At 45.5% G+C, this 23,450-nt stretch overlaps 1 protein-coding gene across 1 annotated transcript in view; it reads left to right on the forward strand.

The window, feature by feature from the left end:
* The window catches only part of grm6a (glutamate receptor, metabotropic 6a), a 29,894-nt gene that overhangs the window by 34 nt on the left and 6,410 nt on the right, over positions 1–23,450 (forward strand). The window contains 16 exon segments of the mRNA XM_054598580.1: positions 1–170; positions 2,473–2,937; positions 4,575–4,791; positions 5,809–5,944; positions 6,065–6,219; positions 6,297–6,437; positions 6,509–6,709; positions 15,862–16,001; positions 16,144–16,266; positions 16,784–17,048; positions 19,271–19,506; positions 19,848–20,009; positions 20,227–20,344; positions 20,347–20,375; positions 21,882–22,022; positions 22,239–22,376. The exon segment at positions 1–170 is cut by the window's left edge and continues 34 nt beyond it. Of these exon segments, the coding sequence (XP_054454555.1) occupies positions 1–170; positions 2,473–2,937; positions 4,575–4,791; positions 5,809–5,944; positions 6,065–6,219; positions 6,297–6,437; positions 6,509–6,709; positions 15,862–16,001; positions 16,144–16,266; positions 16,784–17,048; positions 19,271–19,506; positions 19,848–20,009; positions 20,227–20,344; positions 20,347–20,375; positions 21,882–22,022; positions 22,239–22,328 (2,789 nt within the window). The 3' untranslated portion in view covers positions 22,329–22,376.

Below are 23,450 nucleotides of genomic sequence, written 5' to 3' on the forward strand. Positions count from 1 at the left end.
TCCACCGACTGGAGGATCAGCAGGAACTGAACTGGATCCTCTCACCTGACGGACCAGCAGCCGGAGGGGACCAGGACCGGGACCAGGACCGGGACCAGGACCGGGGACCGGGATCAGACCAGTTCCGCTCTGATTCTCTGGAACAAATGGAAGCAGGTGATGGAATGAGAGTTAAAGCAGACTAGTGCGAGGATCTAACCCCAACCAGAGGATGAAACCAGTCCAGCTGCTGTTGGAAACCAGTGACATTACAGCCGAAGGTAAATTACATTTAGAATAAAGTGCATTATTCATAATGAGCAGATATTTATTCTTTGGGGACTCGTTCCGTCCAGCCTCAGTTTAAATCAGTTGATTGGTTGATCAACAGAAAAGTAATTACTTTTAGTTTTAGCCTCATTAATCACTCAATCATCTAAAGCCTCCCTGGTCTCTGCTGCGCCACAGTTCATATTTATATGAATATCTAGGAACTCTGGAGTTTCATATCACAGTAAACTGAAAACATTTAAAAACGTCACTCAGATCAAATGATTAACTTCAGTGGAGATAGTGATCTGCAGTTGAATCAATAATTAAAATAAAGAAGAATAGCTGCTGATGTGAAGACTTAAATTTGATTTATTGCATCTGCAGCGTGTATATATACATTTTAACTTTATTATTGTTTCCTGTTTGTCACGTTTCTCTCTTAAAACACTTTTTACTTCTAGGATTTGTTCTCATTTCAGATATAAAATAACTATATCTCAATTCCTAATGAGAGCAACAGCTTCTCCACTTTAGGAATTTTCAATAATTACTCAACATACTATTAAATATTATTTTAATAAAAGTAATCTTGAAGCCTCATTGAGATAAAAAAAATGTCACAGTTTCACATAATGTCTTTGAGATTTTACACACAGTGAGTTTAAATATATATATATATATATATATATATATATATTTAAGTATATTCATATTTAAAACATTCAATTCCTGTTTCATTTAGATTTGTCTAAACTTGTGGCTCTACACTTCCTTCACCCTGTTTAAAAAAACAAATCCAGTTTTTAAAGCAACTAAACTGATTCTCTTTCTGTTTAAATCACCTCCATCACTTAGCATTTAAGAATGACACGGAATATTTCCAAAATCCATCTGCCGTAGAAGAAAGAAACTCCATAAAAGAACTACATTTCCCAAAGTTCTCAATGTATTTGTGATGGTGAACAATAAACTATTCAGATTTACAGATTATTAACTCATTCTCCTCCAATGAACACAGAAGAGTGTGATGTTCTGTTAAACATATCAGAGTGATACAGGTATGAGTAATATTTCTAATATAATCTGAAGAGTGAGCAGAGAGTTTCTGAAGAGTGAACAGAGTTTCTAAAGAGTAAGCAAATAGTTTCCAAAGAGTGAACAGAGTTTCTAAATAGTGAGCAGAGTTTCTAAATAGTGAGCAGAGAGTCTCAGAAGAGTGAGCAGAGAGTTTCAGAAGAGTGAGAGGAGAGTTTTGGAGAGTGAGCTGATGTTTTCTAAACAGTGAGCAGAACAGTGTTGCAAATTTCCCCGCTGCGGGACTAATAAAGGATTATCTTATCTTATCTGAGTTTCTAAAGAGTGAGCAGAGAGTGAGCAGGGAGTTTCTAAAGAGTGAGCAGAGAGTTTCTAAAAGGTGAACAGGGAGTTTCTAAAGAGTGAGCAGGGAGTTTCTAAAGAGTGAGCAGAGAGTTTCTAAAAAGTGAACAGGGAGTTTCTAAAGAGTGAGCAGAGAGTTTGTAAAGAGTGAGCAGAGAGTTTGTAAAGAGTGAGTAGAGAGTTTGTAAAGAGTGAGCAGATACTTTGAAGAGTGAGCTGATGGTTTCTGAAGAGTTAGCAGTGAGTTTGTAAGAGTGAGCAGAGTTTGTAAAGAGTGAGCAGAGAGTTTGTAAAGAGTGAGCAGAGTTTGTAAAGAGTGAGAAGAGAGTTTGTAAAGAGTGAGCAGAGAGTTTGTAAAGAGTGAGCAGAGTTTGTAAAGAGTGAGAAGAGAGTTTGTAAAGAGTGAGCAGATACTTTGAAGAGTGAGCTGATGGTTTCTGAAGAGTTAACAGTGAGTTCCTTAAGAGTGAGAAGAGAGTTTCTGAGGAGTGAGCAGACATTCAATCAATAGGTCAAACAGACTTTTGATTGAGAATTTAATTGATTGCTTGCTTGATGATTGATTGGTCGATTGGTCGATTGATTGATTGATTGATTGATTGATTGATTGATTGATTGATTGATTGATTGATTGATTGATTGATTTCTTCTCAGGTGTCCACAGCAGGATGAACATTCTCACCTGAAGCTCACCTCAGTATGACAGGGTTACCCCTCACCCCAGGTCCCTCCCCTTACTCCCTTCCCTTCCACCAATGTCGTCATCATCATCAGCATCTTCATCATCAGCATCATCATCATCATTTTCATATCCTGTTCTGGATTAGATGGACACTCTGTCAGTGTTTCTGGCTGTGGATTGGTGGACAGGTGGTACAGGTGAGCGCCTCCCACCAGCACTTCCACCCCCACTCCATAAAGATACCAGGTGACATCACTTTGGGGGGGTTGTTCCCCATCCACTCCCGTGGCCCCCACGGTCTGCCCTGTGGAGAGCTGAAGAAGGAGAAGGGTATCCACCGTATGGAGGCCATGTTATACGCTCTGGACCAGATCAACAGTGACCCGGAGCTGCTGCCCAACATCACGCTGGGGGCCCGAATCCTGGACACCTGCTCCAGAGACACCTACGCCCTGGAACAGTCACTCACCTTTGTCCAGGCACTGATCCAGAAAGACACGTCTGACATCCGCTGCTCCAACGGAGAGCCACCCATCATCCGCAAACCAGAGCGGGTGGTGGGAGTGATTGGAGCGTCAGCCAGCTCTGTGTCCATAATGGTGGCCAACATCCTGAGGTTGTTTGAGGTGAATAATATATGAATCCTGTTCTATGATCTTTGAATCCGTCAGACTTGACAAATCATCAAAAGTCCAAAATAACTCTTCCAGTGTGGAGCTTTAAAAAGCATTAGACAGAGTCAAACAGAGGAGATGCTGCCATGTTGTTTTTAAAGGAGGTCTCCAGTCCTAACTATAGACCTGATCCAGTCCTAACTATAGACCTGATCCAGTCCTAACTATAGACCTGAACCAGTCCTAACTATAGACCTGATCTAGTCCTAACTATAGACCTGAACCAGTCCTAACTATAAACCTGAACCAGTCCTAACTATAAACCTGAACCAGTCCTAACTATAAACCTGAACCAGTCCTAACTATAGACCTGATCCAGTCCTAACTATAGACCTGAACCAGTCCTAACTATAAACCTGAACCAGTCCTAACTATAGACCTGAACCAGTCCTAACTATAGACCTGATCCAGTCCTAACTATAGACCTGATCCAGTCCTAACTATAGACCTGAACCAGTCCTAACTATAGACCTGAACCAGTCCTAACTATAGACCTGATCCAGTCCTATAACCTGATAGTCCTAACTATAAACCTGATCCAGTCCTAACTATAGACCTGATCCAGTCCTAACTATAGACCTGAACCAGTCCTAACTATAGACCTGATCCAGTCCTAACTATAGACCTGAACCAGTCCTAACTATAAACCAGAACCAGTCCTAACTATAAACCTGATCCAGTCCTAACTATAGACCTGAACCAGTCCTAACTATAGACCTGAACCAGCCTTTTTTTGAAAATGTGTGGAGGTTTTGCTATTTCCAGAGTCTGTTTAGTTTAATGGAGTCAGTTTAGTGGCGTCAGTTTAATATTTCTAGATTGGGTATATCTAGTAGTACTGAAGGAATAATCTCCAGAGGTCCTGACAGCTCAGAGCTCAGTCACTGCTATGAAAGCTTATGTTGTTTTAAATATAGAGGACATATTCAGTCTCTCCTGAAGATAGTCACAGTGTGAAAATGGAGCTCCAACACGTTGACCAATCAGAGAGCTTTGATGTTTTCTACCAAACCTACAACCCAACAGTTGATGTTCATATTTGCTCCACTGAAGATGACTGTCATAACGAGGTCTGCTTTTAGAGCTCGTTAATGTAAAGTCCTTCATTAATCTGCACACACACACACACACACACACACACACACACACACACACACACACACACACACACACACACACACACACACACACACACACACACACACACACACACACACACACACACACACAGGATTAGTGTTGTGCAACAGCAGCTGAATGTGTGTCAGAGCTTCAATAAGAACAATCAAATTAACACACAACATTGTAGCTGTGTTAATGTGTGTGTGTCTGTGTTAATGTGTGTGTGTGTGTGGGGGGGGGCTGTCCCTCTGTTACCTGCAGGCGGAGCAAAAGAGGAGACAGGGGCTAGACCTGGACTATGAGACCACCGCCCTCGATCAATACAGTCCAGTTACTGATCAATACAGTCCAGTTACTGATCAATACAGTCCAGTTACTGATCAATACAGTCCAGTTACTGATCAATACAGTCCAGTTATTTCTAATGATTATTCATCTGAACGATTGATTATTGATTATTGATCCAGATCCCCCAGGTGAGCTACGCCTCGACGGCCCCGGAGCTCAGCGACAGTAACCGCTACGACTTCTTCTCCCGGGTGGTTCCTCCGGACTCGTACCAGGCCCAGGCCATGCTGGACGTGGTCCGGGCTCTGGACTGGAACTACGTGTCCACTGTGGCGTCGGAGGGGAACTACGGGGAGAGCGGCGTGGATGCCTTCCTGCAGATCTCAAGAGAGGCCGGTACGTCTTCTAACGGGTTCTACTGGGTTCTACTCTACGAGGCCCCTGACCGGTTCTAGTCCACATGTTGCAAATCATGACGGTTCTCTCCGGATTTTAAAAACATCATGTTTCTGGAATAACTCACCTTTCTTTCCCAGAATTCCAGTGACAAGAAACTACAGAGATAAAGAATCATCTACGGGGTTAAAGGTCATATGTTCTATATATACATATATATATATACACATATATATATATATATATATATATACACATTTAATAATAAATTAGGTATTACATAATTCTACTACTTTTATAACAAAGCCTAAACATATTGTATTTATCACAGACTTCTTTATGTCAAAGTGTAAACAGAACGTTTGTTTTTCATAGTGGCTCAAATGAACATGAGCTTTGTTCCAAAGGTTAATAATAATAATAATGATGATGATGATGATGATGATGATGATGATGATGATGATGATTAAGAACAATTAAGAATCTCAGATTCTGTGTTTCTTTTGGGATCAGGAAGTAAAATTGAATCCAAAATAAAATCCTCTGTTCAAATAGAGTTTCCAGAAAATCTTCAAAATAAAACAGTTTCCCGTTTGGTGAATGAGGTAGAATCTAATAAATCACCACCGAAGAAGAAGAGATCAAAGAGTCAAATCTATAACCATTTCATGTGTTCATGTGACGAAGGCTAAGCTTCATCATCATTAAACCTGTCTGTCTCACAGTAAACCTGTCTTTCTATTCATCTCACAGTTCACCTCTCTATACCTGTCTGTCTCTCAGTTAACCTGTCTCTCTCTGTACCTGTCGACACGTTTTACAGTAAACCTATGTCTTTCTGTCTCACAGTAAACATGTCCGTCTCACTCTGTACTTGTCTGTCTATGTCTCACAGTAAACCTGTCTCTCTCTGTTTCACAGTAAACATGTTTATCTCTCTCTCTCTGTACCTGTCTGTCAACACATCTCATAGTTAACCTGTCTATCTCTATGTGTTCCTGTCTGTCTCTCTGTCAGGTGGGGTGTGTATCGCTCAGTCGGTGAAGATTCCTCGCGAGTCGACAGCCGGAGAGTTTGATAAGATCATCAAACGTCTGATGGAGACGAGCAACGCCAGAGGAGTCATCATCTTTGCCAACGAGGACGACATAAAGTAAGAACACAGACCATCTGGTTCATATCAACAACAAACCAGCTGTTATGATCAAGACTCCAGTTTTCACTTCTATGGTCACATGACTCCACTCTGACGGCTCCCCTCTCTTCCTGGTAGGCGTGTCCTTGAAGCGGCAAAGCGTGCTAACCTGACCGGTCACTTCCTGTTTGTCGGGTCGGACAGCTGGGGAGCAAAAAGTTCCCCAATCACAGAGCTGGAGGACGTCGCCGAGGGCGCTGTGACAATCCTCCCCAAACGGGCTTCAATAGACGGTAAAAATAATCGTACAAAAACATGACGGACTGAGAGAGACTGAGCCTGAATCTGTGTGCGTGTGCGTGTTTTACAGGCTTTGATCAGTATTTCATGTCTCGTTCTCTGGAGAACAACCGCAGAAACATTTGGTTCAATGAATTCTGGGAGGACAACTTCAGGTGTAAATTGACCCGGCCTGGAATCAAACTGGACCCTGAGAGGAAGAAATGTACAGGTACGCACAGCTGAAGGGGCGGGGTCTGGGGCTGAACCCCCCGTCATGTGACCGTGTGTGTGTCCTTGCAGGTGAGGAGAGGATCGGTCGGGACTCGTCCTACGAGCAGGAGGGGAAGGTTCAGTTTGTGATCGATGCAGTTTACGCCGTCGCCTATGCTCTGCACAGCATGCACCTGGACCTGTGTCCCAGCAGCCCCGGAGTCTGCAGCAACATGGACCCCGTGGAGGGACGCTTGCTGCTCGACTACATCAGAGCCGTCAACTTCAACGGTAAGAAGGCTCAGAGCCAAGATGCTTCTGTGTTTGGAGGGCGAGGAACTTGTCTGTAATTGTCACCAAACTTTTAAGGACGTGGCCTGTTGACTTTGATAAGATGAAACTTGAAACACAGCTTCTCCAGAAGCATATGAACAACATATTGTCATGGCACCAATAGCTCCACCTGTTGGCCATGAATAAACACAACCACATCTCTTCAACACTTTATTCAATTACCACAGATTGGGGGTTGTATCTTAAGACATGAATGACTGTTTGCTTGAAGGCCTTCAGAAGCTCACCGGCCAGCAGCAGATGCAGAAATCACTTTTCTTGAGGAAAATAACCCTCCTTCAGTTTTTAAACATCTGTCTTCTTTCTAACATGTGAGAGATGACATGAGTCTCTATATGGAGGACTGACTGACCTGATGACTGAGAGTCTTCAGATATGTTGTTCAGTCAGGTTAGTCTACCATGACAGACAGAAACTGAGAGAAACTGAACTTTCAGTGCAGCACAACAAACTGCAGCAGTTTCATTCTGTTAGACAACAAATCTATATTTATTCTATAAGGACGAGAAGCTGCAGCAGCTGGAAGACTGAGAGGATTTAATGTGTAACAACCACAGCTGCACACCATGAAATCTGCCTTTCTGACGACCTGTCTCTCTCCATATTTGGTTCAAAGATATCTGTAACGGGTGTGGTCTGGACCCAAATGCAGTTCGACCAGGAGACAGAGTAATGTTCAGGAGCTTTATTGAAAGCAGAGCACACAGCAGACAGACAGGCAGGAGATGACTCAAGGTGTATATTCCAATCGGGGAAGCGCCGAGCCGTCAGCAAAGCAGGCAGACAGAAACCAGAGGAAGCGGAGGCTGATCTCGTGGTCGGGGACAGAAGGCTAAGGCGGCTAACCAGGGCAGAGGCAAGGCAGGAATATCGTGGTCGGAGACGGAAAGCTGAGTCGTTTACCAGGGCAGAGGCAAAGTGTCCAAACAGGCAGGGTCAGCAACAGGAAATCAGTCCGGGGAATAATTCTGGAAGGTCTGGCATGAATGCGGAGCACGATCTGGCAGGGAGTGAGTGAGTGAGTGGGGCCTTTATACTGTGAGTGAAGCAGAGTGCTCAGGTGAGAGAGATTGCGCTGATGAGGTGGGCGTGGCGGTCAGGTGCACTGCATGAGACTGATTAGGTGAGTGAGGGAGGGAGGGAGGGCTGGGCTGGGAGTGGTTGGAGTGAGCTGAGAGAAATAGACAGAGTGCCGGAAGAGTGAACAGGCGTGACTGTGACAATATCCTACAAAAACCTGAACGGGGACTCTGATGCTGACCCCTGAGGTAAAAGCTTGTTGGTTTAAGGATCGTATCTGCATTAAATAAAGTACTCGTCAGATCATCCAACAGCCTCTGACGAAACAGAATAGTATGTGTCCACTGGGGTCCCCCTCACTTTTATAGCTTCAGGTTGATCTTCTCACTAAAGTTTCTCTAAACTAGCATCCCACACCACCAGGTTCATAAACAGTTTCATCTGGTCCCACACCACCAGGTTCATAAACAGTTTCATCTGGTCCCACACCACCAGGTTCATAAACAGTTTCATCTGGTCCCACACCACCAGGTTCATAAACCCACACCACCAGGTTCATAAACAGTTTCATCTGGTCTCACTGTTCTTCGTGGTTCGTGTTCTAGTCTCAGCAGCAGTTTGATTTTCACTGCACCTTTTTCTTTATTCACACTCACAGAGATAATACATTAAAAATAACTTAATTCACTTTACATGTTTCCCCTGAGGAATCAATGTCTTACTGTGTGTGTGTGTGTGTGTGTGTGTGTGTGTGTGTGTGTGTGTGTGTGTGTGTGTGTGTGTGTGTGTGTGTGTGTGTGTGTGTGTGTGTGTGTGTGTGTGTGTGTGTGTAATAAAGTGAGCAGCTGCTGAAACAATCTGCAGGATGAAGCAAAATATATTGTGTTTCCATCTAGCTGATTTATTTCACATGTTCAATTTCTGCACAAAGATTAACAAAAACAACCCGAACCATGGGACAAGATCAGGAGACCGTTTAAAGTGGACTTAACTTAATAAAACTAGTCGGAGTGGAAGTTTAAGTGAACTGGGACAGAGTCTCAAGTAGGAGCAGAGAGATCAGAGAGATCAGGGCCGACGGGGTCGGACCAGGCAGGTAGGTATTAATCCCAGCCCCGGAACGAATCTGAGGTTAGACACAGGTAGAAGCACAGGTAGAGACAAAGGCAGAGACACAGGTAGAGACAAAGGCAGAGACACAGGTAGAGACACAGGTAGAGACACAGGTAGAAACACAGGTAGAGACACAGGTAGTGACACAGGTAGAGACACAGGTAGAGACACAGGTAGAGACACAGGTAGAGACACAGGTAGAGACACAGGTAGAGACACAGGTAGAGACACAGGTAGAGACACAGGTAGAGACACAGGTAGAGACACAGGTAGAGACACAGGTAGAGACACAGGTAGAGACACAGGTAGAGACACAGGTAGAGACACAGGTAGAGACACAGGTAGAAACACAGGTAGAGACACAGGTAGAGACACAGGTAGAGACACAGGTAGAGACACAGGTAGAAACACAGGTAGAGACACAGGTAGTGACACAGGTAGTGACACAGGTAGAGACACAGGTAGAGACACAGGTAGAGACACAGGTAGAGACACAGGTAGAGACACAGGTAGAGACACAGGTAGAGACACAGGTAGAGACACAGGTAGAGACACAGGTAGAGACACAGGTAGAGACACAGGTAGAGACACAGGTAGAGACACAGGTAGAGACACAGGTAGTGACACAGGTAGAGACACAGGTAGAGACACAGGTAGAGACACAGGTAGAGACACAGGTAGAAACACAGGTAGAGACACAGGTAGAGACACAGGTAGAAACACAGGTAGAGACACAGGTAGAGACACAGGTAGAGACACAGGTAGAGACACAGGTAGAGACACAGGTAGAAACAAAAGCACATCCTCTGTCCTTAGATCCTCACATCCTAGAGACACAGGTAGAAACAAAAGCACATCCTCTGTCCTTAGATCCTCACATCCTCTGTCCTTAGACCCTCACATCCTCTGTCCTTAGACCCTCACATCCTCTGTCCTTAGACCCTCACATCCTCTGTCCTTAGACCCTCACATCCTCTGTCCTTAGACCCTCACATCCTCTGTCCTTAGACCCTCACATCCTCTGTCCTTAGACCCTCACATCCTCTGTCCTTAGATCCTCACATCCTCTGTCCTTAGACCCTCACGTCCTCTGTCCTTAGACCCTCACATCCTCTGTCCTTAGACCCTCACGTCCTCTGTCCTTAGACCCTCACCTCCTCTGTCCTTAGATCCTTCTCCAGGATGGACAGAAGTCAATAGATGTCATGTGTACAGAATGAACAACATAACAGAGTTACAACACATTCAGTGTTTATGACATAAATGATTCATATAATCACAGTAGTAAGCAGAGTAACCAAGGAAACCAAGGAGACTACTTACAGGACAATTATTTTCATAATTTTGGCTCTGTACACAACCACAATGGATTTGAAATGAAACAATCAAGATGTGCTTTGAGTGCAGATGTTCAGCTTTGATTTGAGGGTATTTACATCCAAATCAGGTGACGGTGTAGCAATTACATTACATTACATTACATTACATTACAGTCATTTAGCAGACGCTTTTATCCAAAGCGACTTACAGGAAGTGTATTCAACATAGGTATTCAAGAGAACTACTAGTCACCAGAAGTCATAAGTGCATCTCCTTTCTTAAACAAGCATCTTAAAGCATAAACCAGAGCAAAAGTACAGTGCAGAAGCAAATTACCACGAAAACAATAATTGCAACAGACTAATACGAATATAATAGGTGCTACGAGGAAGGCTCAGGGTAGTACTTCTTGAAGAGGTGAGGTTAAAGATGGGCAGTGACTCTGCTGTCCTGACGTCAGTGGGGAGTTCATTCCACCACTGAGGGGCCAGGACAGGAAGAAGCTGTGACCTTACAACAATTACAACAAATGATATACGTGGTCCCTCCCTTTTGAAGGGACCAAAAGTAATTGGACAAAGTAACATAATCATAAATCAAATTGTCACTTTCAATATTTGGTTGCAAATCCTTTGCAGTCAATGACAGCCTGAAGTCTGGAACCCATAGACATCACCAGACGCTGGGTTTCATCCCTGGTGATGCTCTGCCAGGCCTCTACTGACACTGTCTTCAGTTCCTGCTTGTTCCTTGTTTCCCTTCAGCTTTGTCTTCAGCAAGTGAAATGCATGCTCAATTGGATTCAGGTCAGGTGATTGACTTGGCCATTGCAGAACATTCCACTTCTTTGCCTTGATAAACTCTTTGGTTGTGTTTGCAGTATGCTTGGGGTCATTGTCCATCTGCACTGTGAAGCGCAGTCCAATGAGTTTTGAAGCATTTGGCTGAATATGAGCAGATAATATCGCCCGAAACACTTCAGAATTCATCCTGCTGCTTTTGTCAGCAGTCACATCATCCGAGGGAACAGTTCCATTGGCAGCCATACATGGCCACGCCATAACACTACCACCACCATGCTTCACTGATGAGGTGCTATGCTTTGGATCATGAGCAGTTCCTTCCCTTCTCTGTACTCTTCTCTCTTTCCATCATTCTGGTACAAGTTGATCTGTGTCTCATCTGTCCATAGGATGTTGTTCCAGAACTGTACAGACTTTTTTAGATGTTTTTTTGGCAAACTCTAACTCTGGTGAAGGCTTCTCTTGATTGTTGACTTTGACACGGATACGCCTACCTGTTGTGAAGGGGTTTTTCTTCACCTGGTAAAGAATTCTTCGGTCATCAACCACAGTTGTTTTCCTTGGTCTTCCGGGTCTTTCTTTTTAAGAATGTACCAAACAGTGGATTTGGCCACACCTAATGTTTTTGCTATCTCTCTGATGGGTTTGTTCTGATTCTTCAGCCTAATGATGGCTTGCCTCACTGATAGCGACAGCTCTTTGGACTTCATATTGAGAATTGACAGCAACAGATTCCAAATGCAAAATCCCACACTTGAAATGAACTCTAGACCTTTTATCTGCTCCTTGTTAATGAAATAATGAGGGAATAACACACACCTGGCCATGGAACAGCTGATCAGCCAATTGTCCAATTAACTTTTGGTCCCTTCAAAAGGGAGGGACCACGTATAAAATGTCTTGTAATTCCTACACCGTCACCTGATTTGGATGTAAATACCCTCAAATTGAAGCTGAAAGTCTGCACTCAAAGCACATCTTGATTGTTTCATTTCAAATCCATTGTGGTTGTGTACAGAGCCGAAATGATGAAAATTGTGTCAATGTCCAAATATTTATGGACCTGACTGTATAATAAAAGCAGCAATGACTATAGTAGAATTAAAATAATGATATACGGAATAGTAATAATAATGTGACTAATAATAATGGTAGTAGCAGTGGGTGTCAGGCGGGTCACAGCAGGAGGCACGACCATGGTCCAGGTACCACAACGATGCATGGAAATCTGCGAGGCGAAAAAGCGAAAAGGGTTTCAGGCTAGAAGCAAAGCCAATAAGCGTAATAGTACAGGGAATAGTAATAGTAATGTGACTAATAATAAAAATGACATAGGGAATACAAAACATTGCTATCATTGGTCTTTACTGGTAGAACATTCAGGACAATGCTTCAAATCTACCATATACAGAAATCAGCACTGTATTATGCCTATGCACCAAACGGCAGTTCGGAGTACGCGGCCTTCTTGGAGTCCTTGGGTGGCGTTCTGGAAAAGGCGCCAACTGGGGACTCCATAGTTCTTCTGGGAGACTTCAACGCTCATGTGGGTAATGATGGAAAAACCTGGAGGGGTGTGATTGGGAGGAACGGCCTGATCTGAACCCGAGTGGTGTTTTGTTCTTGGACTTCTGTGCTAGTCATGGATTGTCCATAACGAACACCATGTTTGAGCATAGAAAGGTTCATAAGTGTACTTGGTACCAGAACACCTTAGGCCAAAGTTCTATGATCGACTTTGTAGTTGTGTCATCAGACCTGCGGCCGTATGTCTTGGACACTCGGGTGAAGAGAGGAGCAGAGCTGTCAACTGATCACCACCTGGTGGTGAGTTGGATCAGGTGGCAGGGGAGGCTGCCGGACAGACCCGGTAAACCCAAACGTGTGGTGAGGGTGAACTGGGAATGTCCAGCTGAGGACCCCGTCCGCACGGTCTTCAACTCCCACCTCCGGAATAATTTCTCGTGCATCCCGAGGGAGGCTGGGGACATGGAATCCGAGTGGGCCATTTTCAAATCCTCCATTGTGGAAGCTGCTGCTAGAAGTTGTGGTCGGAAGGCGATCGGTGCCTGTCGTGGTGGCAATCTGAGAACCCGCAGGAGACCTTTCGGGCTTGGCTGGCCAAGGGGTCTCCTGAATCAGCAGGCAGGTACCGGTTGGCCAGGAAGGGCTGCTGCTACGGCAGTTGCTGAGGCAAAAACCCGGGTGTGGGAGGAGTTTGGGGAGGCCATGGAGAAGGACTTTCTACTGGCCTCAAGGAAGTTCTGGCAAACCGTGAGACGACTCAAAGGGGAAACAGGGCTTTTCTCAGGCTGTGCTCAGCAGGGGGGGAGAACTGCAGACCCAGACTGGGGATATTGTCGAGCGGTGGAAAGAACACTTTGAGGAACTCCTGAACCCGACCAATACGTCCTCTGTGGAAGAGGCAGAGTCTGAAGACTCAGGGGAAGACTCGTCCATATGCCTGGCAGAGGTCGTTGAGGTAGTTAAAAAGCTCTTCAGTGACAAGGCGCCAGGAGTGGATGAGATTCGACCGGAGATGCTAAAGGCTCTGGACATTGTTGGGCTGTCTTGGTTGACACGTCTCTTCACTGTCGCGTGGAAGTCGGGTACAGTGCCTGTGGAGTGGCAGACCGGGAAGGTGGTTCCCATTTTCAAAAAGGGGGACCGGAGAGTGTGCTCCAATTATAGGGGTATCACACTGCTCAGCCTCCCCGGGAAAGTTTACTCCAGGGTGCTGGAAAGGAGGCTCCGGCCGATTGTCGAACCTCAGATTCAGGAGGAGTAATGCAGATTCCGTCCTGGCCATGTAACAGTGGACCAGCTCTTTACCCTCGCAGGTCTGTTGGAGGGGGCATGGGAGTTTGTTCATCCAGTCTACATGTGTTTTGTGGACTTGGAGAAGGCCTTCGACCGTGTCCCTCTGGGAGTCCTGTGGGGGGTACTGTGGGGAGTGAGTCACTACACCAAGCGAGGGAGTTCAAGTGTCTCTGGATCTTATTCACGAGTGAGGGTAAAATGGAACGGGAGATGGACAGGCAGTTCGGTGCAGCGTCAGCAGTGATGCAGGCGTTGTACCGGACCGTTGTGGTGAAGAAGGAGCTGAGCCGTAAGGCAAAGCTCTCAATTTACCAGTCCATCTATGTTCCAACCCTCACCTATGGTCATGAGCTTTGGGTAGTGATCGAAAGAATGAGATCGTGGATACAAGCCGCCGAAATGAGCTTCCTTCGTAGGGTGGCTGGGCTCAGTCTTAGAGATAGGGTGAGGAGCTCAGACATCCGGAAGGAGCTCGTAGTAGAGCCGCTGCTCCTTCACGTCGAAAGGAGCCAGCTGAGGTGGTTCGGGCATCTGATCAGGATGCCGACTGGACGCCTCCCTTTAGAGGTTTTCCAGGCACGTCCAACTGGTAAGAGGTCCCGGGGTCGACCCAGAACATGCTGGAGGGATTATATATCTCGTCTGGCCTGGGAACGCCTCGGGGTTCCCCAGGAGGAGCTGGAAAGTGTTGCTGGGGAGAAAGACGTCTGGAGGACCCTCCTTAGCTTGCTGCCCCCACGACCCGGCCTGGGTAAGCGGAGGAAGATCGATGGATGGATGGATGATATAGGGAATAGTAATAGTAATGTGACTAATAATAATAATGGTAGTAGCAGTGGGTGTAAGCAGGGCCACAGCAGGAGGCACGACCACAGTCGAGGTACAGCCTGATTTATGGAAACCTGTGAGGCGAGAAAGCACAAAGACTCCAGAGTAGAAGTAAAGCCAATAAGCGTAATAGTACAGGGAATAATAATAATAGTGGTAGTAGCAGTGGGTGTCAGCAGGGCCTCAGCAGGTGGCACGATCACAGTCCAGATATAACCCCGATTCATGGGAACCTGCGAGGCGAGAAAGGCGAGTAATCCCCTGGCTGTCTAGGCATATAGCAGCATATCTAGGGACTGGACCAAGGCGAACCTGAACCAGCCCTAACTATAAACGCTATCAAAAAGGAAGGTCTTAAGCCTGCTCTTAGTGGTGAGTGTGACTGAAACTGGAACCTGGTTCCACAGAAGAGGAGCCTGATAACTGAAGGCTCTGGCTCCCATCCTACTTTTATATACTCTAGGAACCACAAGTAACCCTGCATTGATGGAGCGCAGCTCTCTAGTTGGGTAATATGGAACTATAAGTTCCTTAAGATAAGACGGTGCCTGGCCAGTTAGAGCTTTGTAGGTGAGGAGAAGGATTTTAAATGCTATTCTTGATTTAACAGGGAGCCAGTGCAGAGAAGCTAATACTGGAGTAATATGATCTCTTTTCTTAGTTTTTGTTAGAACACGTGCTGCAGCATTCTGGATCAACTGTAGAGATTTAAGAGACTTATTAGAGCAGCCTGATAATAAGGAGTTACAGTAATCTAGTCTAGAGGTAACAAATGCATGAACTAGTTTTTCTGCATCGCTTTGAGACAGGATTTGCCTGATTTTCGAAATATTACGTAAATGAAAAAACGCTGTCCTTGAAAATTGTTTTATATAAGAGTTAAAAGACAGATCCTGATCAAAGATAACTCTGAGGTTCTTAACGGTAGTGCTGGATGCCAGAGCAATGCCATCTAGAGAAACTATATCGTTAGATAATTGATTTCTAGTAGAATAACTTTTTTTTTTTTATGTTTCGTGGACAGTGTCAGTAGATCAGTTGATGGTTGAGCTACAGTGTCAGTTGATGTTTGACCTACAGTGTCAGTGGTTCAGCTGATGATACACTGACGGACTGGAGGTGATGTAGAGGAACCAGGAAGCTCTCTACTCTCTGAATGAGATCCTTTCTGTCTGTGTTCTACAGGAAGTGCAGGAACCAGGGTTCTGTTCAATGAGAACGGGGACGCTCCCGGCCGTTACGACATCTTTCAGTTTCAGATGACCAATCACAGCCATCCTGGTTACCATGTGATCGGCCAGTGGACCAACAACCTGAGACTCAACGTGAGAACCTGATTGGATCAAACAGAAAACATGAAGCAGCCTCTGTTGTTTTTAAGTCTTACTCTCTCTCTGTCTACCCATCTGGCTCTGTACCTGTCTGTCTGTCTCTGTACCCATCTGTATTTCTCTACCTGTTTGTCAGTTGGACGAGATGCAGTGGTCTGGAGGAGGTAAATCGGTTCCAGACTCCGTCTGTAGTTTTCCTTGTAAACCAGGAGAGAGGAAGAAGATGGTGAAAGGGGTTCCATGCTGCTGGCACTGTGAGGTGAGACCAGCACTGTGAGGTGAGACCAGCACTGTGAGGTGATGCCAGCTGCTGGCACTAACATGAGAATAAGTATATTTACATGATAACTATAAACAGCTGTTTCCAGATGTGCAGCCTTTGGACCTGTAGATGTTTCAGAGGACCAGGTTCACATCTGAGTTTCATTATAAACCTTTATTACTGAGCTACCAGAGAACCAGGTTTAGGTTGTGGTTCAGACTCTGGACCACCAGAACCCCTTTAGTTTCTCCATGGCCTGTCTCTCTCTCTGATCTGTCTCTGTGTCGTTGGCCTGTCTCTCTCTCTGACCTGTCTCTGAGTCGTTGGCCTGTCTCTCTCTCTGACCTGTCTCTGAGTCGTTGGCCTGTCTCTCTCTCTGACCTGTCTCTCTCTCTGATCTGTCTCTGAGTGGTTGGCCTGTCTCTCTCTCTGACCTGTCTCTGTGTCTTTTGACTGTCCCTCTCTCTGACCCGTCTCTCTCTCTGACCCGTCTCTCTCTCTGACCTGTCTGCAGCTCTGTGATGGGTATCAGTACCAGTTGGATGAGTTTACCTGTGAGACCTGTCCATCAAACATGCGCCCCGCCCCCAACAGAACCACCTGTCGTCAGACTCCAATCATCAAACTGGAGTGGAACTCCCCCTGGGCCCTAGTGCCCGCCTCTCTCGCCCTACTTGGTATCCTAGCAACGAGTGCCGTGGTGATCACCTTCATCCGCTTCAATGACACCCCCATCGTCAGGGCGTCAGGGAGGGAGCTCAGCTACGTACTACTGACAGGTAGGTAACTAACTATAAACCTATAAACCTGAACCAGCCCGAACCTGAATACCTATGTTGAATACACTTCCTGTAAGTCGCTTTGGATAAAAGAGTCTGCTAAATGACTGTAATGTAATGTAATGTAACTATAAACCTGAACCAGCCCTAACTATAGACCTGAACCAGTCCTAACTATAAACCTGAACCAGTCCTAACTATAAACCTGAACCAGCCCTAACTATAAACCTGAACCAGCCCTGACTATAAACCTGAACCAGTCCTAACTATAAGACTTATCAAAGAGGAAGGTCTTAAGCCTACTCTTAAATGTAGTGACTGTTTCTGCCTCCTGGACTGAAACTGGAACCTGGTTCCACAGAAGAGGAGCCTGATAACTGAAGGCTCTGGCTCCCATCCTACTTTTATATACTCTAGGAACCACAAGTAACCCTCCATTGATGGAGCGCAGCTCTCTAGTTGGGTAATATGGAACTATAAGTTCCTTAAGATAAGACGGTGCCTGGCCAGTTAGAGCTTTGTAGGTGAGTAAAAGGATTTTAAATTCTATTCTTGATTTAACAGGGAGCCAGTGCAGAGAAGCTAATACTGGAGTAATATGATCTCTTTTCTTAGTTTCTGTTAGAACACGTGCTGCAGCATTCTGGATCAACTGTAGAGATTTAAGAGACCTATTAGAGCAGCCTGATAATAAGGAGTTACAGTAATCTAGTCTAGAGGTAACAAATGCATGAACTAGTTTTTCTGCTTTGAGACAGGAAGCGACTGATCTTAAATGTTACGTAAATGAAAAAAGGCTGTCCTTGAGATCTGTTTTATATAAGAGTTAAAAGACAGATCCTGATCAAAGATAACTCTGAGGTTCTTAACGGTAGTGCTGGATGCCAAAGCAATGCCATCTAGAGAAACTATATCATTAGATAATTGATTTCTAGTAGAATAACTTCAGTTTTGTCGGAGTTTAACATCAAGAAGTTGCAGGTCATCCAGGTTTTTATGTCCTTAAGACTGTTGAAGTTTAGAGAACTGGTTGGTTTCGTCTGTTTTAATCGATATAACTGGGTATCATCTGCATAACAATGAAAGTTTATTGAGTGTTATTTGATAATATTCCATAAAAGCATATATTAGGTGAATAAAACTGGTCCAAGAACGGACCCTTGTGGAACTCCGTGACTGACTTTGATCTGAAACACAATGTAATGTCACAGTGGTCTTTGTGCCGGTGAACCCACAGTGGTAAAGAGCTTGTTAATACTGGTATCCAGACGGGACCGCAAAGATATCTGGGAACCTGCAAGTGATTTACAAGGAGTAGGACACATGCACACAGCATGGCAGTGTTGGTTCCAGCCCTAAATAGTCCAACAGGACAAGTTGATGTCTGGATTATGTGCACAAAGCGTAGAGCAACGGACGGGAGTGTATTTCTGGGTCTTGGGCTCGGCTCACTAGAACATCTGGTTACTGATGATGCCTTTTACTTTGAAGGATGAGACAAAATGGCTGCAGAACAGGTGCTGTCGCTCCACTGGGGCAGAACCAGGGAGAGCTGGGTCTGGCCCAGTTGCATGGTTTAGGGTGGTTCTGGATACCAAAGAGATGTTGCCATGTGGGGCGACTGTGGCTCAGAAGGTAGAGCTCTTCGATCCTTCAGTCCATGTCGATGTTTCCTTGGGCGAGACACTAAACCCCAAATTACTCCCCCAACCCCGCGGGGCCATTGCAGTGTGAATCGGTGTTAATTGACACCACGCTTGGAGGGCTGGTGAGAACCCCCCCTCCTCTGATCCTGGGGGCATGTCCATGCTGGTGGTGAGAACCCCCCCTCCTTTGATCCTGGGGGCATGTCCATGCTGGTGGTGAGAACCCCCCCTCCTTTGATCCTTGGGGCGTGTCCATTCTGGTGGTGAAGCTGATTTGGTCATCGCGGTCAGTGGGCAGCTACTTATTTGATTGAAGGTTGATCGGCCACTTGCCTCATGACCCCCTTTTTATTGTTTTTTATTATTTCTATTCATTTTGAAAGATGAAATGAAAGAGTGCTTCACTCATCGGAAACATCGGTGTTCTGACGGGTCATAATGCTTCATTTTTACCCGTCGGAGTTGACTACATCAGGTACACAGTTAATATTGGACAGAAGCAGAATTACTCCATGATCAAAATGTCCTGATGTTAATCAGCAGTGAGGGCGACTTTACCCATCTCCCTCTCTGCAGGTATCTTCCTGATCTACCTGATCACCTTCCTGATGATCGCCGAGCCAGGTGTGGTGGCTTGTGCGTTCCGTCGCCTCCTGCTGGGCCTCGGCATGGCCATCACCTACTCTGCCATGTTGACCAAAACCAATCGCATCTACCGCATCTTCGAACAGGGGAAGAGGTCGGTGACCCCCCCCAAATTCATCAGCCCCACCTCCCAGCTCATCATCACCTTCATCCTGATCTCCGTCCAGGTGAGAACACAGGGTTAGAGACATATCTTTGTTTAGATTACAAATCAGCAAGAGGAAGGGGGGGGACTGAGTCTCTGTTTTTTTTGTTTTCCTTCATGTAGAACGGTTCAGTCTTTGACCTCACGTTACACTTAGTATATTTTTGTTAAGTTTGTTGTAAGTGTAAATAAATTGATCAAAAAGTGGAGTTTTGATTTGGACTGTTTAACGTGTGAGTCAGGAAACAGAGCGCTGTAACGTGTTTATAAGTATATAAGAGGAACTCAGAACAGGCCAGCACACACAGGTATCACTGCTTGTGACTTCAGGTTTATCTTTCCTCCTATGTCTTTGTGTTTCAGGTCCTCGGGGTGTTTGTGTGGTTTGGCGTCGTCCCTCCTCACACCATCATCGACTACGAGGAGCTACGACCCCCCAACCCTGACCTGGCCCGGGGCATCCTGAAATGTGACATGTCTGACCTGTCAATCATCTGCTGTCTCAGCTACAGCATCATACTCATGGTAACAAATTGGTCCAGTATTGATCCGTCATTGATCTGTTATTGATCTGTGATTGATCATCTGGTGTTAAAGAGCAGCTGTAATGCTGTTTTCATGCTTTTGATTTCTGTGAACCTCTCTTCTAATTTCACATTGGTCTTTGACAGTGAACATATAAGGGTTGTAAAAGGCTGTAGTGCCTTTGTTGCTAGGTAACCTGTGTTGTTCTTGTTGCTAGGTAACGTGTACGGTGTACGCAGTGAAGAGCCGTGGTGTTCCAGAGACTTTTAACGAGGCAAAGCCGATTGGATTCACCATGTACACCACCTGCATCATCTGGCTGGCCTTTGTACCGATCTTTTTGGTACTGCTCAGTCCACGGAAAAGGTAAGACCCAGGCCCAACTAGGACAAGCTAGAACCAGGATTCATGACCGGTTCAAGGGACCATGGCAAGTAACAGGCACCAAAATGTACTCAAATTAACTGATTTATTAACTAAAACCTTAGAGATAAAATGTGGATGTCAGGAAGGTCAGCAGTGGGAAAGTCAGTGGATGTGTGGAAAATATGGTTTCAGTGTGAAAAGTGATAAATGATCGTAACAAAGCACATGAACGGAGAGACTCCAAGAAGACCAGGGGGCAGCTTATAGCGACTGGGAGCATCGGGCCCAGGTGGATGGCGTGTCTATCGGTTACATGGACCTGCCAGAGAAGAGGTGTAACAAACAGGCCAGGCGGATAGAACCAGGCTGAACCAGGCTGAACCAGGCTGAACCAGATCAGGTCGGTTGGACCAGGATCCGGCAAAGGCAGCTGGTTTTCTTTTAGATTCTTGAACACTGTTGTGGTCTCTTGTGATCATGACATGGCTGTTATAGGTAACCGAGAAGGTCTGGGAAGGTCCCTGTTGCTGATCAGTGGGTCAGTGGACAAGTTCAATCCAGCAGAGTTCAGACCGCCACAGAAACTCAGAGACTAAGATTTAAACATCTTTATGTGGATGTACTTTCAGCTGAAAGCTCCAGGAAAGCCACTGAATGGTGCAAAATGAATTGTTGTTACATGCAGCCACATTCACACCTAAAGAAAAAACATGATGAAGTTCAGCAGAGTTTTGTTTCCTCTGAGGAGAAAAGTATGAATGGTGATGTGACACAGACGTCAGGTGAAAGCTGAGAGATTTTTAGTGTTTGTGGTTCAGGCTGAGTTCAGGCAGGGACGACTCTTTAAAGAATCTCAGAGATAAACCAGTGGAGCCTTCTCCAGGAAAACGGGAACAGCAGGATTATACAGATTAAAATCAGAATAATATCTTTGTTAAAGCAAAAGTTAGTAAGAGCTTCAACAAACAGATAAACAAAGGCAATGAAAGCCAGAAACAGCAGCGTCAGACAGAAACACATCCAACAGATTTATCTGAAGGCAGAGAGGAAACAAAAGAAAAGACAAAGCAGATTAACAGCGAACATAAAAAGACTCAGATCTGATCATCTTCACACATGTCTCTTCCTGTTTCTCCTCTTTAGGCTGAATAACTCAAATTTAGAGCCTCTCACCAAAATCAGAAAAAAAAAATCAGTTTCCTGGAAAAGAAGCTAGAGGAACCTGAGATTGGTAGTGTGTGTGTTCGGAAATAAACAAATCCAAAGAATGATGTTATTTCATGAGGAATTACTCCTCTCCTCCTGGTTCCTCCTCTTCATGTCTCAATGAGGGAGAAGATGATTGTGTTTTTATTTATTATACAGATTAAGGACGGATTAACGTTGTCCGTCCACTCACGAGCCAGCACCTCGAGTCCAGTCTGTGGTTCTTGTCATTGAAGGGGTCCTCCGGGTCTGGTGGTACTCTAGGAGGTTCTCAGTAAACGTCTCCTTCTATCCCTCCAGATGTTCATCCAGACCGCCACGCTGACCGTCTCCATGTCTCTCAGTGCGTTCGTGTCTCTCGGGATGCTCTACATGCCGAAGGTTTACGTCATCATCTGTCACCCGGAGCAGAATGTTCAGAAGAGGAAGAGGAGCTTCAAGGTCCGAACACAACTGGGCAATTGAGTTGCTGTGTTGCCTGTTCATTTGGATAGTGGGATGCCTGATAGTTGTTGAGTTGCTGTGTTGCCTGTTCATTTGGATAGTGGGATGCCTGATAGTTGTTGAGTTGCTGTGTTGCCTGTTCATTTGGATAGTGGGATGCCTGATAGTTGCTGAGTTGATGTGTTACCTGTTGTCATGATTGCTGTGTTGCAGGCTGTGGTCCAAGTTACCAGAGTGTCTCAGCGATCTCTAAATGAGAAACAGAACGGAGAGACGAAGATCGAACCGGACAGATCACAGTAACACTGAAGTATTACTGTAGTATTACTGTAGTATTACTAGAAATTACAGGTATTGAAACTACACACTACAGTATACACAGACATTAACAGTTCAACACGAAAAACTGAAATCAAAACATTTACAGCGGGTCTCTATGGATGTTGTTCGTCTGTCTGTCTGTCTGTCTGTCTGTCATGATCCCCTCAGGATGAACTTTATCGGTCCTCTGACTTTTACTCATCAGGTCAACACGTTAATGTTTCCGATACTTTGGTTTATGACAAAACAACTACACAACTAAAGACATCTTCATCTGCGTCAGCTGTTCTCTGTGTTTGCTAATGTTTGCATGCTAACATGCTAATATAAGACTGATTGTTAGTAGGAATTCTCCAAACGACTAATTTCTGTTTTAACTATGAATAGTTGACTAGTTTACAGTCAACCCTGAACTCATTTTAATCCATATGCGCAAACATTGTCCGAACAAATATTGTGCATATTATTAAAGTAACTCAGAATTTTCCAGCACATTTTTCAATGAATCGCCACCTTATCGTGGTGGAGGGGTTTGTGTGCCCCAGTGATCCTGAGAGCTGTGTTGTCGGGGGCAATAGCCCCTGGTAGGGTCTCCCAAGGCAAAGTGGTCTCGGGGGAGGGGTCAGACTAAGAGCGATTCACCAAACCTCAATGAATCGGACGATGCAAGGTTGTGGCACCTCGCCCGGAATAGGGAAACCGGGGCACCCTCCTGGAGCCAGACCTGGTAGGGGAGCTCGCCGGCGAGCGTCTGGTGGCCGGGCCTTGGCACATGGGGCCCGGCCGGGCCCAGCCCGAAAAAGCTACATCGTGCCGCCACCCTGTGGGCCCACCACCCGCAGGGATAGGCATTGGGGTCGGGTGCGATGTGAGCTGGGCGGCAGGCTGGGGCGGAAACCTGGGCGTGCTGACCCCCGGCATCACAGACTAGCTCTAGGGACGTGGAATGTCACCTCTCTGGCGGGGAAGGAACCGGAGCTGGTGCGGGAGGTGGAACGCTACCAGCTAGATATATAGTTGGGCTCACCTCCACGCATAGCACCGGTTCTGGAACCAAACTCCTGGAGAGGGGCTGGACTTTTTCCTTTTCCGGAGTTGCCCAGG

This window comes from Anoplopoma fimbria, chromosome 1 (assembly GCF_027596085.1).
Source record: "Anoplopoma fimbria isolate UVic2021 breed Golden Eagle Sablefish chromosome 1, Afim_UVic_2022, whole genome shotgun sequence".
Taxonomy (NCBI): domain Eukaryota; kingdom Metazoa; phylum Chordata; class Actinopteri; order Perciformes; family Anoplopomatidae; genus Anoplopoma; species Anoplopoma fimbria.